At 38.8% G+C, this 19,527-nt stretch overlaps 1 protein-coding gene across 14 annotated transcripts in view; it reads right to left on the reverse strand.

Annotated features, from left to right (window-relative positions):
* Window positions 1–9,268: 9,268 nt before the first annotated feature.
* LOC133158251 (neurexin-1a-like) overlaps window positions 9,269–19,527 on the reverse strand; it is a 165,789-nt gene continuing 155,530 nt past the window's right edge. For 8 of the 14 annotated variants that reach the window (XM_061285315.1, XM_061285314.1, XM_061285320.1 and 5 more), the window contains 2 exons: window positions 17,245–17,332; window positions 9,269–10,954 (listed from right to left, as the gene is read on the reverse strand). In XM_061285315.1, coding sequence (XP_061141299.1) covers window positions 10,650–10,954; window positions 17,245–17,332 — 393 coding nt within the window. In that variant the 3' untranslated portion in view covers window positions 9,269–10,649. The remainder of the gene's footprint in view (window positions 10,955–17,244; window positions 17,333–19,527) is intronic. The other 6 variants (XM_061285327.1, XM_061285326.1, XM_061285319.1 and 3 more) reach the window with 1 other exon arrangement.

The raw sequence follows: 19,527 nt of genomic DNA on the forward strand, positions 1-19,527 counted from the left end.
GTCGCGAGGCGTTCTGACGGATCAGACAATATGGTGACAGAATGACTTAATTTATGTGCCATTTTCTATGGTGCTTATGTGGGGAACACAAGTCTGAAAATGTTTCTGAAGAAAAGGTTACCATTTAGGGCAGCTGAAAACAAACAAGTGACCTTCTCTGCATTTCAAAGGAATGTCCTTCAGTCTCTCAAAGGCCTTCAGCGGCATGTCATGTATTTATTGATTTATAGACTGAGAGTCATAATAAATGTTGCATTTTAATTGCTGTCTCCAATGACTTGTTTTACATTCCAGCCAACATCCCCTCAAATGGAAGGCAATGAAGAGAGAAAGTTACTATTACACAGTCATCAGTGGATGCGGATGTTGGTGCCATGTAAATGATTCACATTTTGCATGACACAAAGCTCCAGAGTTCTCTCAACGGTGTTTTTGACTTCCCACCACCTGGGATGCTACAAAAGATAGCCCGGTATTTATTTGCAACTGTAGTGGCTCCATCTCAGTGGCAACTCCAGCTTCTCCTAGCCCCACCCCCTGCAGTCAAACAGCGATGAATAATGAGCAACAGCCCCATGCATTAATGTAACAGCGTGGGCTCTAAAGGAATGTGCAGTAGCAGGTGATTGTTCGCAGCCCTCTGCGGATCTGTCAGTAAACATGTGCCCCCTGTTGCGTGGACCATTTGAGAGGGAGCAAACCCTCCAGCTCAAAGCCCTTGCACTGCATCCTGGGAAATTACAAACAAGTGTATCCCTAACCCCAAAGCTGAAATATTGGCTTTTAGGCCACCTCTGTCTTCCAGTGATTTATGAGTAGATTTTCTAATAATAATAGTGTTTATAAAGGATGAAAACATTGAGATATGCATTACGGGTTAGTGAACACATCAGAATCATCAGAATGTAAAACATATTTGATATTTTCGGGTGACATGCAAAATCGAGTTTGAGGAATCTGACAGATGTTGCACTCATTCTGTTCAGTCAAGCCATCAAACAAAATCTGGCTATAAGATAAGAACGCATTAAAAATTGAATGGTGTGATCACATAAAATGTGCTTTATTGATCACAAACTGCAGCTTTCCGTAACCAATAGCAACTGATAATCAAAAGTTATGCTGGTGTACAACAGCAATTCAAGCACTTGGTTTATTATAGCTATTGATTTTACTGTCTTGATTTTTTTTAAACAGAGAGAATTTATTGCCTGCATAGCGTAGTCAAGAGATGGATCTAAACTAAAAATCCTCTTTGTTAGTTTGTAACACAATCCACGACTAATGAGTCTGAAGAGATATTTAGCAGTCTGATTTAAACAACGTGTTGCAATTCCTTCCCCTCCGCTGACTTTTGAAAGAAGCCCCACAGAAAAATGATGATTAGTTCACAGTACATGCCCAAAAGAAGTTCTGTGGCCTACAATGATGACCAAAGAAGAATCTGAATAGTAACTTACATCTCAAAACAATCAAATCGAATGCATGACCTGTGGCGCAACTAGTGGTTTCTAGAAAAACTTTTTCGGGCGGCATTATTCAGCTCTGTAAAACAAAACAGGAGGTGACAACACTTTCTTCCGTCCCTTAAAAAAATAACATTTGAAATCAAACATTTTCCATGCACAAGTCCATGCATAACAATTTCTACCTTACATAAGCAGTAAGAGATTTAATGTTATCTCTTACTGCTTATATATATAATCGAAAAAGCAGAAACCACAGAGAGGCATTGTCAAACCCACTTAATTGTTAGTTCTGGTCTGACGTGACAGCTAGTGACACAAGTATTTTTCTTATTTCAAGCTTGACTTGTTCATTTGCATCCATGGCTGTATGGATGGCATTTTCTTTTTGTCAGTCTGTTATTTTTCATCACTCACACACTGTAGCACCTCTTCCTGAGGAAAAACAAACAACCTTTAAATCAAGCATCATCAATAAAGACTAGCTGTAGTATGACTCTTCTTGGCGACTTTTATAATGCTTATCTATTTACAACTGTGCTGACAAGAGTGGAACCCTGAATATTTGATGAGATCCCAGACACTAAATTTTACTTTAGGTGGCACTTCCTTACCACCTTCACGGCCCACACACTCCTGTCGGCTTCACTAAATTATACCAGATGAGAAATACATATTCCATTGCTCAAATGGACTTAGCATGTGCTCCCCAGAGCTCAGAGAAGCAGGATTCTCCACATCAAGTCTACATTGAGGGTTCATACAAAGGCCATGAACACGTTCAAACATATTTGCGCTACATGAGCGAAACGTCATTGTTAGCGACATGCGTGTTATTGCATCATCCAGAGAAGATATGTGTCAATTTTATTCATCTATTCATTTTGATGCATACGATTGTATTGTTGTTTTTTTTTACTCTCTGTGTTCGACAAGTGTGATCAACCAATCTGAACAGTCGACTTTGCTGGCAAGTCGTAATTGGAAAAAGGATGGAAAATTCAGTGAAAATCTGATATAATGTGTCATAACTCCAAATAAATCCCATTTAGGCATATTTGGGTCAAGATTTTACTGCACTAAAGGCATCCTATCAATTAGCAAGATAAATGATGTTGCATGGGTTTTAATTAGAACAATGGATACACGTTGTAGTTCATCATTCAATGCAATCAGGCTGATTGAGGAACCTGCATCATTGACAAGTGAGAATAGGCGGTTTGGAGGATAAACCAATTAATGACTTAAGGAATAGTGATGATGTCACATCCAACTGGCCACATTAGTTTAATGTTTAATTGGGTATCAAGAGATGTTTCCTCTAAATGCCACAGATGAGAACACATATATTTGATTCTATTTGGTCAAGCAATGACAGAGAAGCGTTGGATGACATTCACCACAGCGCAGAGCTCCGACAAGGACAGACAGTTCTAATCTGGAGCTGCACCAAATTGGACGCTTTAACTAATTAATCACTTTCTACATAGGTCCATTTTTTTTATTAATGTTTATGCATTAAGTAAAATCGAGACTTGTGTAATCATCTTTTGAATTTCAGCGCAATCTGAGTGAATTGTGGTCTCAGTCATATAGATAATTTAATAAACTATATCACAAAAAAGGGTTTTAAATCACGAAGTTTCACATTTCTTTGAATTATGAGTTGGTAAGTTATGAGTTTGTGTTTAATAAAAAAGAGTTGCAAATTTTGTCAGCATGTCTGTCTCCTTTCTGCCCTTTGCAGTTATGTATGTCCTTGAGCATTTCATGTTGTTTTTTTTATTCCCATGGTAAAACATTTCCATTCACCTTGGAAAGGACTGGCTCACTTGAGGATGGGGGATGTGTTGTATTAAAAAAGATGATAATGAAACAATTGATCGATCTTTCCCCCCCAACGCATTTCAATGAGCATCAATTAGATTTGTTCGGTATTCGTGGACCAATCTCGTCATTACCCTCAGCGAACAGCACTGTAGCGCACCATAATTGCTTTTCCATTTTTGCCTAAACGTTCAATCTTTACTACCAAGCGCTATTCGACTTTTTAATCATTCAGTAGCTCAAAACTATTTTAAAAAGTAAGAAAGCAAGTCTTCTTTCTAAACCCAGCATCCGTTGAGAATGTGATTGTATTTCAAGAGTGACAACTGCTATGTTGACTGCATTGTACTTTAAGTTGTCGAGTTACTCCCCCCTCTTCGACTTTTCCCTTGTGCATCTGCCAAACAAACACTTGTCAGCAATGTCGACATCCCTCTCCGTTTTTATTTGGCCAAAACGCTGAGACTACACTTCATTGTGTTACTGCATCTCCTATTTTTATTTTACGAGCTGCAGAGGGCTTTCTTTAAAATTTCACAGCAGCGCCGACATCTACACGCATGAACAAACACACACCTACACACACACACACATGCACGCACACGCACACACACACACATACACACACAGACACAACTCTATGGTTCCCAAAGGGCCAACAGAATGACCTACCACTCCACAGTAGAAGCGCTTGATTGTTGCTCTAGTATTGTGACCTATAATAGGTCAAGTATTTCATTAAACGAAGTATATCCAAAGGTGAGGCTGTGAGGTCAGTTCAAGTGATGTGATAAAAAGAGTTCCTCTGCAGCTATTTGAGTAGACACTAACCACAACATTTGGTACACTTGCACAGTCCAATACAATATTGTCTTAATAATGCCAATGCTCAATAAAATGATGTTAATACTCAATAGAATGATCATGATAATCTCATATCTCATTTTATATTGTATTGCAGCTGTTCAAAATAAAATTTAAATGAGGCCAACATGACCACGCTTACATAAAAAGGGAGACCTTGCTATTATAGAAGTGTCTGTGTTGAATAGTGTCAGACCGGCTGTGCTCTGATTATTTTCAAGACATGGACAGAATGAATCATTCATGAAGAGAAACAACAGCGTCGCATTGGTGGTTATAATAAAAAGTATACATAACAGAAATATGATTCACCTGTCTTCTTATGTTGTGCAGTGACACACTTAATTCATGAACATCCCCCTTAACTCTGTTAGCTTCAGCTATTTCATTTATTCATTTAACTTTCAAAAGATCTATTTATAAACAAGGCCATCCATAAGAATGTAAATAAACCTTAGATATGACCAATCTTCACCCCAAGTCCCTTTGGCACATGTGTTTTGGCAAACAAAAACACTAGACAGCAATTGATTGAGTTTCTTAGATCTCATTTGATAGTTTATTTCATTTTGTAAAATTTAACCAAGACAATGTCAGATTTTGTGTTCAGTATCAGTGGCTGGTATTGGCAGCCTCTAGTGCCGCTATTAAAATAAGGCCCATATGAGAGCTGGTATCGGGACCCGCCCATGCCCAATTATTTATTCAAGGTCAATAGATCTATACAGCACTGGTGGAAGAGCATTAATGGTTAGGGTTGTGGATTTTGACACGGTTGACTTTGATTATCCTTGACAAATTACGATTAGAAATGTTAGCAGATCAGTCAACCACAAGCGAAGAGGACTGCCTGCATTGTGGTACTTTATTGCTTGACTGCACACTAAAACAAAGCACATTCATTGATTCCCGGATATGAAATATTGATTCATGCATCATGATGAATCCCAGATGCAGAAAATGAATTTCATCTAACACCGAGTATTTCACAAAGCAATCAAGCAATCTTGATCAAAACAAAGATGATGACCAGCTGCATGACACTCGCACGCAAGACAACTGGGAATGGTGTGATAATTGGAGCCTTCCTGCAGGGTTCATATTTGTTCGCAGCCAATCCTGTCATTTGGGTCACACTATCTTCTGCAAGAAGTCAAGTCAAGCAGTGATCAAAATGCCCTCAAACACATCACTGACACAATCACAATGCAATTCTTTCACTTGATCTGTTTCAAGTGAGGACTGATGTTTGAGAGAATGGCCTTGTTGTCACTCACATGTGGGTTCGGAATGAGCTATCATACTGTAAGTGCTTTGTTTTTATATTCGATCCTTCATATTATTCATTTATTAAATCCTCATAATGATGATTTTAAGAAAACAAACTTTGCAGGAGAAAAATAAATCACCTTGATTTTTCCACTGCAGGTTTTCATGGCCTCAGAGGACAAGAGAGAAGGAAAACATCATTATGTGGGGGAGAAATGTACCTGTAATAAAGCCAAATGGCACTGAGAGGTGCACTTGTCAAACATGATAAATGGCACAGATGCACCCTAAATGTGTTTGGTGCCCTTGCCACATTGACTCCGCCCCCTGCAAAAGGTGGCCTGGAGCTCCCAACACTAAACATTCCCTTTGGAATTTAACACCAACACAAGGTCCGATTCAAATGTCTCTCTTAGTCACGTTTAAGATGCATCTTTAGAAAAAGATATGATTTCTCTCAGAGCGGAAAGCAGACAACCCTTTGCACCCCCCTTTTTGACGTGATTAATTTACCTCTTGTTTCTTTCATCTTTGTGGTTAGGGTTAGGGTTGAGTCACCACCAGCCTCACAGACTGCCTGCCTCCTTGTGTGCTGTCACCCAGTCTAGTCATAGAGGAGTCAATTATGCAAATGATCACACAAATAAACTGTGCAATGAGTATAAAACTCCACTTAATTTCTGACTTGTACAAGTTTAAGTTGACAGAACAATGAAACAGAAGAGTTTGTGCTTTAAATGGTTCACCCCGTGCTCAAATTAAGCTAAGTCATTTAGTTAAAAAAAGGCAACAGTTATTAAATCAACTAGGAAAAAACGTCAAATATCATAACGTAAACATGCAATATTCAATACCTGATTTTTAAAATATCTCACAACTGGGACCTTCGTTATTGTGGGTTACATCAATCAACAATGTGGATGTGAGTTTTGTGATAAGGGTGCACACAGGTACCACAGAAGGGTACAAGTGATGTCAGAGTAAATTTATAACAATGATATCATAATAATATAATCTCAATATAATATGATCAATTGTTTTTATCAAGAAGTTGATAGCGTAAATAGCATAATCAATAGCTTTCGGTTCTTTCATTACACTTTAGGTTTCTTGAAAGGCTGAGCGGTACGGTTTTTTGATTTAAAATACAACGGTGAATGGTTGGTTCTTTCTTTCTTTACTTTAAACGTTCTAAATAGTAAATTGTTACTTTCAATACAAACTTGAGATTGAACGTTTTATGAGGGGGACAATTATATAGACATACTAATAGCAACCAATGTCACAGAATTGATCGTGTTTAAATGTGAGTTTCCGCTGTTGGTACTTGCGAACAGAGAGCAATTTAGAGTATTAATAAGAATTTTCCTTTGATTCAGAACCTTGCTATAAAATTGCACATTCAAATCCTTCGCAAACATGGTTCAGCCAGAGAAGCTTCTATTAAGCGTTACTGCTTTCTGGCAGACGACCATGGGATTTCTAAACAAATACTGAACAAATAAAATGGAAACCAGTGTGCTCCGATCGGTGTACTGCTGTGAAATAGAATCCACAATGCGTGTGTCAAGTTCGGGGAGAGGGCATGAAAATTGGAAAATGGATGATTATAGAGAGAACAAATTACACTGGTGTGTCGAATGAAAAGGACGTCTGCTATATCCAGCTGGGATGGAGACCTAAGAGAGGGAGGGGAAATGAATGCAAAAGACAGGGACAAGGATGCAGAAGAGGGAGGACGACAGGAGGGGATAAATATTTTTTGCTAAAAATACCTCTCCACCCCATGACTGTTCTTCTACTGGCAGAGAGGATGCCCGCTGAAAGATATCTGAGAGACTCCTATTGATATTTCATTATTTCTGCCGTTCTTTGCTCCCCAGGAGGGGAGCTACTATACTATAGTGGGAGATGTTGGCTACTGGAAAAGAACTCAAGTGAACAATCAACCCGCTGAGAGCAAATCAAGTAAAACAACATGCAAAATGATATCATTGAGGCTCTCGAATGAAAAACATAAAAATACACTCATTTCAAAACAGACTTTGCCTTGTAGAATTACTGTAGAGCAAGGCAGCGACAAGCCCCTGGGCTCAAAGAATTTAACTAATTTGTGAAATATGGGCATCATGAATGTGTTGACAATGAAACAGAGGGAGAAAGTTATCCCCCATATATTTGAACATGTGCAATAACAAACAAAGTTTCTTTTGGTGTGGGTGGTAAGATTAAATTTATAGCCACTGCAGTGGCACATAATTGATACCTCAGGATAGTGCTAAAAAATCCCCAGAATGTCATATTTGTGGTCGAAACGTTGGAGTAAGGTGGGCCAAAATAGAGTGAATGGGCCAAGTTAAAGCACATGAGAATATATCTTATTTTAAGCCTGCAATTGGTAGGAAAATTATGATAAACATTTAGAGCCATCCAACAGTTGGACCGTTGCTTGCTTTGGTCATTTTGCCCGACAAAAAAAACAAATAATTCAAGTACCACCTTTAACCGTAGAATAACTGGTGGTCGTTGTCCTCTACATTGGCTGCCCTTTATTCCCAAATGATGTTATACTGTAACTGCTGACACATGAATTGACACGGGATCAAATGCAGGTTACATGATTAAAATGTGACTTGCACTAATTGTGTGTCAGTGGCCTGCAAAGGTTAAAGAGGTTTCTTTCATGGTTTCTATATGCATATGCTTCTGAGATAAATTATGACATCACCTTTAGTTCCACTTTGGTCATTTTAGCGTGTGTGTGACACCTTAAAAGAAATTGTACCAAGGAATGACCTGATTATGATTTAGCATCATGATAAAAATCTCCCAAACTTTTTTGATGTTTCTCTGTAGATATGGATGTGTGAGCCAGCTTGAAATTGAAAAGGATAAACAAACTTGGCGTTAGGGATAATAAAGTTTTGTCAGTACAATATGTGGGTGGTTATGAGCATGTTCTCTAAAAACAATAATGTGTGGGCAAGGATAGGAAAAGTGCGAGGGGAGGCCACAAGGGAAGGTGATATGAAACGAACATCTTTTTGTGAGTAAACTAAACGGAAACATGTTAAAACATTTTTTTTTTCTCAGCCTAATGGTGGGATTGTGTTTTTGTCTTTAATTTTTGGCAGGTGGGGCTTCGCATTATATATGCTTGGTTATTAAACTTGGGTTCAAGATAAGCACCTGCTTCAGTCTATGTTTAGTTTTGTGTGTCATTAAATGTGGGTGGGGGAGTTTGTTGTCAGAAGGTGAAGTTAGTACAGAGCTTAAAGCACAAAACTGAAAGTGGCAGGTCATGCATCAGTTTCAAGTCATGCGTCCAATCCACTGTCATAGTAACATTTGACACCAGGACAGCCTTTCGTCTGCAATAGCCAGAGAACGTCACCTCAACTTTATTTAGAACAACTTTGGAGCTGAGTATTAGTCAGACAAGTGATTGTTATTTTACGGATGAGTTTTTTTTTTCTTTCACTCATAAAAAGCCAATTGTACACAGTAGTACTCGCTATCTACTTTATAACAAACACTCGCACAAACAGAGCAAATGCAAAAGCTGAATCAAACAGATTGTGCTACTGAAAATTTAATCAACTTGTCAATTAAAACTAAGCATTGTAATCTTTGTAGAGGCTGAATATTTCATACATGCCTTGTATTGGAACTCATTATTTTAGCCAGTGACTGCATTAGTTGACAAAAATGATGAGTGACGTTAACATATGTAAATGTATCTATAAAGTTTTACCATTAATTTATTTTTATACCAAAAATAAAGTAGTATTTTATAATTGAAACCCAAAGCATTCAAGATGAAATAAAAGTGCAGACGGCAGTAAGTTATAATCATCATTTATAGTTCAAGGTCATTTTCCTCATACAGGTCTCTTGAAAGCAGAACTGACGGACAGAATGACGGAACAAACACAGAACTGTTGAAATGGACTTGTGGAAATCTTCAGATCTTTGCATCCGCATCAAGCACACATTGGACAAATTCATAATGCCACTTGAAAACCCAAAAGTAATTCATTGTTCAACATTGGTGCCCTCATCACTTCATCATAATCTTTTCTGCAGCACACTCGAGTCAGTCAGACCATATTGTATGTACGCTGTTGTGCTCATTCCTCGCCTGCTTTGAACTCCTTTGTGCAGTTTTCGGTGGGTTACTCTTGGCCTGCTTGGCGTCTGTATAAAAACTATAAAGGAATATGTAAAAACAGGAAGGGGGCTGGAAACCAACGATGCAGATTTCTTCATAAAATGTTCTATGTCTAGCAACACTTAACATTTACATCTTCTTTCTTTTTTATTTTTGTCCTTTTGATTTTTATTCCAAAAATGGTTTTGGAGCAGTTATAGTTGGCATCATCTATACAACAGGCTATAAAACACCACATTATCACAGTTCAGAAAGCACATTTAGATGTGGTTGTACTGTATATAAACATATGGAGTGGAATAGGATCATTCGGCGTGCATAGCTCCCACATGGTCAGGTCTGAGACTTCTGAGGAAATTTCTTGCCTTAGATTTCACATGATGCAGAAACAAAGGCCTCCAGATTTCTCACTGGCACAATGGACATTTTGTTCTTCTGGAAACAAAAGTCTTGTAAATGACACTGCAGTTTCAGTCAATTCAGTTCCCGGTCCGTTTTGCTCAAGTGAGACACTTTGGCGAGTCTGTGGACATCTGTCATGACTTTTTTTTCTTTTCCTTCCCCCTCTGTGGATTTGCTGTCAGTTTCCTGCTTATTCTTCAAAAAGAAAATGTTTGCAACATTTATGTATGGCGCCATGTTCTCAAGAAACCAAACACCACAAACACAGGCAATTTAAAATCAAACCATTAAGTTCATAATCCATCTTTGCAAAGTGCATGTGTGCTCCTGTGGTGGCCACCAACAAAGGAGTGGGATCATCCCGCTATTGGAAAGCAGTCACAGATGGATTATGTTATTTGGTTGTTTTCAGTTAACTTCCACTTGGATGCCGGAGACATTTGTCCATCCACGTTTTTTTTCCCAGACAGTCTTGAGAATGATTCTTCTCATTATATCTTCTTAATACTTTGCAGAGCTTTGTCTTCTTGGGGGGAACAAAAATGACTAAGTAAGGTCCGATATTGTTATCATACTGTACACAATAATGTCTCGATTTGTATTTTCCAACAATGGTCCAGTTGGTCTGACAAAGACCACCACTTTGAGAATCACACGTAGTACTCCTTATCCTTGTTCTTCTTGTTCTTGTTGCAAGTCTTTGCAGTGTTGACCGCTTTCTCCTTGACAATAGAACCGTTTGACTGAGCCGAGTTGCTGATGTAGTTACGACTCTCGTCCACGTGGTAGGAACCCTCGTCTCGATTGCGGTACTTGTACATAGCATATAGCAGGATGAGAATGCACAGAGCGGCAGCTGCTACGATGCCCACCACCATGCCTGTAGTGCTGCTGGACTCGTGGAAGACCTCAGAGGAATCTGGGAAACTCTTTGGTCCCCCACCCGTGGGATTGGCTGCAATAGAGACAAGGCAAAATGACTACAAATATAAAAGAACATTCAACGATTTACATATATTAAGCTAAAGTTCACATTTTACATCTCATGGTACAACATACAAAACTGTAAAAAGTATATACAAAAAGTAAAAAATGTTTTCCATCTCAATTGACGATTATTTTGCTGATAGTATTGACTGCTTATCCTCAACGATACACTGCCATTTAAAACGGTTTTATGATTTCTGCCTATTTTATAAAAAATGAATTTGTTCTCATGTAGCGGAGGAAGGCAAAACCTTTTAAATCAGACAAATACGTCATAAAACCTTCAGATAAACCTCTTGCCAACCATGCTTTAAATTCTTCCACAGCCATAAAATCTTGCATTACTCATTACTAAACGACAAGGGAATGTCATCAGCATCTCTAAGTGGCATTGGATTTAGACCTTGCCACCACACGGAGGAACTGAAGGTATCCCTGAATACCTTTAGAAATGTATCCTCTGAAGATACTTACAGATGCGTATGTCAATTTCCCTTTCCAATCTAATCCGTGCAGTCCATTATTCTGATGATATTCCCTAAATATAACTGTTCACAATTGTCAGACTGAAGGTGAGGAGTAGGAGGATATGCGATCACAGCGTAGTACAGATTTGCCAAATTTAGCAGTAAAGCTGACAAGAATAATGTGTTAATGACCGAGAAAAAACAGTTTAAGCTCACAGCTCATTAGGTGTTTTACAGCACAGTCATGAATGGTCGGACACACGTTCATAATAACATCTTTGGTAAATGCTACAGAGATGACTCACTCAAAACAAATCTGTCAGTGAAAAACAATTCCTCAATAGACTCAGCAGATTTATCCAACGGCTGTCCTCCTCTGTGTTCTGAAACATTGCAGCTCAATGAGGCATATTTTTGAAAACACGTCAGCTCCCTGATATCATTCAGTCCTCCTGGCACATCTCACTGTGTGTTTTTATTGCAGCCATCAGTTCTGCTTAAGCTGTCTTTGTTACATTGGAGAAATCCAAATACACCAAATTTGGAAATGAAACTACGGTGGTTCTGCCAATTCGAGGTGTAAAAAACAACAACCCCATAAATGAGGGATTAGCAGTTCAAAATGTAGTTTTGTTGATGTACACAATTCAATAATAATAACTTGGACTGGAGACCTGCATGATTCAATCAATCAAGGTCACAAAATTGCAAATTCCTTTTTGTCACCCAGTTTTAGTGTAAAATCCGAAACCTCTAATTAATTAGTAAAAAAATACAAGCCCTAAAATGTCAAGATACAGTCATGGTCTTACCCTACTTAGTCACTCAGTGTTTATAAATAATAAAGCCAAAACACACTTTAGACCAAATCAAATTCTAATATGGCAGCTTTGGGCATTCAAAATAAACTAGCATTAGTTAATACACACAGGATAGACAGCTATGTCTATTTTAGAGGAGCATTCATCACTACTAAAATAAAATAGTGGGATGAAGACCGGAGAGGGCACAACTTCCCTGGGCTGTCGACAATGTAATCTTTGTGCCAGGAGACATTCATGGGCAAGAGGAAATTTCCTTTGGTGTGCAGAGTGTGACTGAGCGTTGAAAAAGATTAGCTCTGCTCTTTCCGTGGGCACTTATTCTCTGGGACAGGTGTGAAGAATGCGCCCCCTTTATGAGCAAAAGCTGCTGTTTGATCTGGAATCAAGTCTTATTTGCTAATGTGTGCTCATGTTAAAAGACGGGCTACTTTGTCTGTTTGGGCCTTTTCTTAGTTTGTCTATGTTGGATGTCCAGAATCCAGACTAAATATACTTTGAGAGTGTAAATTGTTGTTGAACACATGCCATTCTGGTCCCTAACTACTGTTGAGGTGCCCTTGAGCAAGGCACCAACTCGTCCCCTTGCAACCCTACTTATTGTTTGGCCTCTCCATTGTTTGAGGTCTGCTTTTCTGTCAACAGGATTTTCCTTGAGAGATAATAATATAAAATATAAAACAATTGCAAACATTTACCATACACTTACAACACCAATTAGTCACTTTAAACATCCGCACATATAAAGGTTTACTAAGAAAAAAACAACAACCTTTATTTGCCTCTCATGTAAACAGGCCAGATGTGAAAACGCTGGTAAACGCAAACAATACGGAAGCCGAAAAATCAATCTCTCACTGCTATATCCCATTTTTATATCTTAAACAAGAATGCTATATTGAGCCCAGTAATTAAATGAATAATACTGCATTTAGCGGCGCGAGGGGAGCTTTATTCTGTGCCAAAAGATTAGCATTCATTACAGCTCATTACGTTTGCTCTCAGTGTTGTCTATCGAACTACCTGAAGGCATTGAGGATTTCATTCCAAGACTATGAGATCAATGACAGATATGATGAATTTGGAAGCTGCGTGTTTGGCAGTAAACTTTGGGCTTGTTTTCCCTCATGCTGGGCACAGCAATGTGGCAAACACAAGGCCTTCCAGACAAAAAAAAAAAAAGAAAGCTGGTTATTTGTTCATCAGCATTCTAATATTGATTCCATTTATGAATGATGGGTCAACACACTCTACTCCAAATCAACCAGGGGTAAAATCAAACTCTCGAGAAAGATGACCTTCCAGGATAGCAGGGGTGCACTTGTGAAGCACTCAAAGTAAACGCAAGGGGATTAAATGCTGTGGAAAAAGCTGCCATGATAACAAAATCCTTTCAGTTTAATTGCGGACACAACTGTAAATTATAGTCTAGCATTAAGAGGATCACCTAAAGTTCTTGTGAAGTTTATTCTCAAGAACATTTCAGTCATTTTGTTTTCTGGTTGAAAGACTCAGTCCAATGCTTATTTCTGCTACAATGCCCACTGAGACAGATTTCTTTTTACAATAAAATACCTTGTTGGAAGCTCCCCTTATTTTCACTAAACTTGTTTGGGAAGTCACATGTTTTCCTGTCAACTAGAATTTCAACAACAAATGGTCCTCAACAAAGACTATTTTTCCTCATTTGTATCCAGTATGGCTCTCATTTATTTGGTAATTGGCAAGAATGTGCAGGGTGACAAAGCTGGATGAGGCAAAACACAGAGGTTGCTTCAGGTCCGTGCTTGGGGTAATGAAGCATCCAAGACTACTTAGAATTTATTGAACTGTCACTGTGAGTTTGACCCCCCCATCCCCCATAAAGTTAGAGTAATAATAGTCTGAACGAGTGCAGCGAACACATGGACAATTGCATGCACTATCAGGTTCTGAGTTGATGTATCTGAGTGTAATTCTGAGAGTTAGTTTGGAAAACGAGCTAGAAGGGACAATTTTGTGTGGCTGTGGACGGTCCTGGGTCCAAGTCCAGCTGAGGACACAGGAACCCTTGAGCAAGGCACCACACTGAAGGGGAAAACTCTTCATTTGCATTTGAAATATAGCTATTGTGACATCAGTCCTGGGATTTTTCTGACACACCTCCCCTTACTACTTTCACTCTAATGGTGCTGAAACATAAGCTGTAAATTGTACATATTGTCTTAGAGGTGGGGGTAGGGCACCTTTAGCCAGGCTTGGTTGGCCGGCTCTTCAACACATTGGTGTTGTCTAGTCAGCATCTGACTTTACATATCTCGTCATAATCACGAGCTGTCAAAAGCATCACATAGTGGAGCTCAATCTTCTGACAGGACACTATCAGCTGCAGTGGAGCCCAGCTACTTATCAAATCGCTCCTTAATTATTAGAGTGTCCTCAAGATGTGTACTTGTGACATACTGGCAATATGCCCAATGAGAGCGTGTGAATGAGAAGTGGTTGAGCTCGTGCTAATGCTGGATGATGAACAGAGAGCGTAGTGAGCATGAAACGAGGTCCTTGTGAAAATTACTTAAAGGTGTTTCATTTAGCCTGGTTAAAGGTATGGTGTAATTGATGACTCCACTCAGAGGGGCTTCCACAAGAGGATGATTTATTTGGCATTAATTGCACAAGACTGGATACTTGATTACTTTTACTTTTAAATTAAAAGGTTGAAGGGATTTTTTTTTTTTTGAGCAAGACTTTACTTCCATTCGTGAATTCCATACAGCCATGCTACATAATATAATGACAAAAGCTGAATATTGTTCTGTCTCAAATTTTTTGTCAGATGGACTATGTGAATGTGTTACTGAAGTTTTTGATGCAACACATTCTGTGTACTATCAAAGTGTGAAGTAGCAATTGCCATTCTAAAAAGAAATGACAAGTGCCATTTAGAAAAAAGTAGAGCCATGCCTACTTGCGAACTGCCTATAACGGCATTGTTTGATGGAACGTTTTCCTAACCCCAAGATACCAAACAGCTCATAAAACTCAGTGAAAATAAATGTCTAATTGAAGTTGGTAAGCACCACGTGCTGTTACCGTCATCTTCATTATCAACTTTGGCTGTGCGTCTTCCCTCAGATAAGCAAAGTCGTCTGTGCCCTACTTAGATTTATAAACGGACACATTGTATAAGCATCAACATCAGCACATTCTAAAGATGAGTGGGTGAAAAACGGAAAATAATTGAAAATATAAATATGGGGGATCAGCAAAGAGGCAGCCTGACAGTGAGTGTGAAATCCTGTTTTCTTTCAGAACACACAGGATGAGCCTGGCATGGCATAATCCTCAATGAAAAAGTACTGGGAAAAATACCAAAATTGCGCATGACTGAAATAATGCTCAATTTACTCTTATAACAATGTTGGGCCTAATTCCCCCTCCCTTGATAAATTTCCCAGCCAGTTAAGAGTATTAATTTGATCTTTGATTTATCAGTTAAAAGTATACTGTTCACTGGGCTCAAATGAATCTATTAAAGCAAATATCAAACACAAACTCTAGTTAGTCTGTAATATAGCGACAGTGTTTTCTAGACAAAAAAAATGTGGCAATACTTTGAGAACAAGGGACAGGAAGGCATAGTTTATAAAATATGGAAGGCTGAATAAATCTCAGCATTTACTTTATGTTATTCGTCTAATGTGATGCAGAGTGTGTTCTTTGTTACCTAACAATCAGGACCGAACCATTTTTGTCTGCATTTACCAACTGGCCTCACACCTGACAAAGAAGCACAGGGTGTGCTCGCAAGGTGACTAAATCCCATGAGTAAAAAGCCTCGGTCGTCTTTTGAAGTGGCAGAGGGAGCAAAAGATAGAAAGGTTTACTCTTTCCACTGCTCTCTCCCATCCTGCCGATGCGCACTTTACAAATAAAGCTAAATAAGCCTCCCATTATAGTACACCTGCTAGTATTCCTCTGTGGGTTTCAGAGAGAGGAGAAGGATTCAATTTGCTACCATGTGATCTAATCACAGAGGGCTTAACAAGTGATAAGCTTTTGCTTATTGTGCTGAGTTTTTAAGTTTTCAGGAGGTGAGTGAAATAAAGTAGGGCAATGGTTACGTTTAACCAACTACTGACGTTGACTGCGAAACAATAAAATGCTCACCTTTGGTCATAGAAAGTTCTCTGATTAGCTCTTGGCCCCAACATTAGTTCTCGCAAACACGAATAGTGAGGTGATCTTGTGTGTCTTGATATTTAGCATGAAAACAAAGTTGCTGTTGGTGTCACGAGAGCACATTATTGGGGGAAGATAGAAAAGAAAGCTGAAAATGCAAAGATTAATTTAGTGGTGGTGGGATGACCTCACACCGATCAATAGAGTCTAGATAGAGTGGGTTGTCCGGACTTAATTGTTTCCACCTCTTTCTCATCACTTCAGAAAGCCTTTAAAATCCCTCTATTCATTGGTTTGGCTTTAATGCTTTGCTTGCTTGGAAAGGTAAGAGGCGAAAAAGTATTGCAAGCCGATATAAACCACAGTGTGGAATATATATAGCTTTCTTTTAAGTTTGTGTTTACTGGGAGGCTAAGAAATATTTACATCCATGCTGGTGTTTTTATTTAGATAAGCATTCCTTTATAAACTGTAGCTAATATGAGCACTCTCCACCTCCCATCCAAAAAGAAAAGAAAAGAAAATCATGTATAGAAAAGGAAATAATTAATTCACATTGTAACTTGCAGATTAATTCCCACCACATGTTGATCTGATCCTTACAACATGCACACCTTAAATGAGCTTGTGAGAACAACAACAGCCTAGGTGAATAGTCACAAGAAAGTGATAACCCTTTGAGCTTTGCTGTTATAGTTCAGGAGAACTCGCTGTGTGTTACTCCTGAGTGTAACGGTGTGGGTGAACTGCGGCACAAAGACAAACTGACACAGTCATAGAGAAATAGAATTAAAAAAAAGATGACTAACCTAACCCACCTGAGCTCGGCTCACAGGGATCGATGTCCTCATCGTCGCTTGGACACTCTGCCGATGCCACCAGCATGTCCTCAGTTGTCTGCAAAGACAGATTCAGAGTTAAGCAGTGAGTGCAGACAGTCTCACAGGTTAAATTCGCGAGACATGCAGACTGGTTCTATACTCGATGAATATGAAATCGGATTATTGTAGAAGAGCAGAGGCCAAAGTTTTGTGGGTAAATGTCAGTTCCAAAGCTCAGTGTCTGCTGGTTTCAAAAATGGGGGTATAAATGTCATCCCAAAACACAACTGACGGTTCATCATTTTGCCACTGCAGAGACGCTCTGAGAAATTCTAGTATACTGAAAAATCCTCAAAGCCAAAGGTCCACAGTAGATATCTTTATTATTTTTTTTCCCAGTGTTTGCATGAATAATAAACCGATTGTTGGTTGAACTTGTTTGAGTTTTGCCATCAAACCAACAGACAGCAAGTGAAAATTAACTTCCTCGGCAGAGTAAAAAAAAAAAAAAGAGAACTGCTGTGAAATATTTTATCTCTGTCATGAGGCTGCTGGATTTAGTTTCCCTCAGTTGGTGCTATTATTGCACTGATGCCTGACAATGCATTGTAATATGTTTGCAAGTTGGATTAGCATTGACATACGTTAAGGAAATTAAAGATGATGTCATTTAGTTTAACATCCATTTGGAAGCAGGTGATCTGATTTAATTGAGTCTATAGCATTATTTCGACATTTGCAGTGCAGACGAGCATCCCCTTTATATAAAAGCCCTGTGAATTATCCATCAAAGGAGATGTGATGAAGAGCAGTTGTTGGAGAAGCCCGGCCATGGACGTAAATGTAATTTTCTGATGTACGGTGTCTGCTATCCAGATGGTGTAGCATACTGATCCAGAAGTGCCACATCCATCAATTCGGCCTTGTGATTTGTTTTTCTTGGCGTAGGATGTTGACACGTTACATTCGCTGGCAGATTTGGTGGATCATGTAATCGATACTCCTTTGCTCCTCTTCCTGACTTATCAGTGTCATCTTCTCTCCACCTCCCTTCCTCATCTACCTTTCCTCTAGATTTACTACGTGCAAGAGAAGTGGAAGAAACCCGCCGCGTAGGTTAAATCACCACACAGTAAGCTTTAATGGAGGTGTATGACTGTAACACCACTGTCACGACCACATTCTATTTATTGCTATTGACAGCAAGGAAAGTAGTGACTAATAGCATTAGATGAGTAGTTGACAGCAAGAAAAGTAGTGACTAATATCATTAGATGAGGATTTGATCTATTTCATGACTTGAAACACAAGTTTATACTCAGTTAGACTCAATGTATGTATCAGGTAAGCATCATTATTCCAGGAGCAAAGTGCTAAAAAAGCCCGGGTGGAACCAGGAGAGTAGGTCATTTATCTGCCACTACTCCTAGCAACAGAGAGCACACTCAAGTGGGATGTGCTGGGAAAGCCTGGGGAGACCAAAAGAAAAACAAGGAGAAGCCTGCTTTTAGGGTTCATGCAAAATGCATGAACATTTTCACAGCCTCTATCTAAATCCATTGTCATGTGAGATTATTCAGGTGTCGGATATTCCCAAAAGGAGCATAATACCAATTTTACTTACAGAAGGTTAAAGGGTGACCCTGAACAGGCTATAAGGCGTGGCGTAAATTTGGGCAATCAAATCTGACCCAACGCAGTGTCTATATTTTCAAAGCATTTTTATTTTATTTTATTTTTTTTATCTTAAATTGCACAATTCAGATTTGGATATGTGTCGTGGCTGCATAAAGAGGAAAGGGAAAACAAATGCTTCCAAATGCGTACACAAATGCACACTACAAACAAATCGCACTTGGATAATATGTTAACACAGAGGACAGAAGCAATAGAAAACATAAATTATACAAATATTAATTGTTCCATAACGCTCAGTTGCCTGCCACCCTTTCCAATCATTTACTCCACCAATCACAGATGGCAAGTCATTTTCTTATTTAATGATTGAGCCATCTCTCTAATGTACCATATTTCATTTCTATGCTTTTGCTGAAGTTTAGATTTACAATGGGCATTTTTAATGTTTGTGTTGTTTTTTTATTGTATCTTTAACAAATCTATAAATTTCGCTGACGTTAATGAGTTGCCTCAGTAGACCCCTGGTCTGAATGTCCTCTCTAATGCTTTGTCAGCACTCAGTATATATTTAAAAAGGTGACTCCACTATTCTGCAGAACACTACACTTTTTGCTTTGCCTGAATGCTTTCACC

This window comes from Syngnathus typhle, linkage group LG8 (assembly GCF_033458585.1).
Source record: "Syngnathus typhle isolate RoL2023-S1 ecotype Sweden linkage group LG8, RoL_Styp_1.0, whole genome shotgun sequence".
Taxonomy (NCBI): domain Eukaryota; kingdom Metazoa; phylum Chordata; class Actinopteri; order Syngnathiformes; family Syngnathidae; genus Syngnathus; species Syngnathus typhle.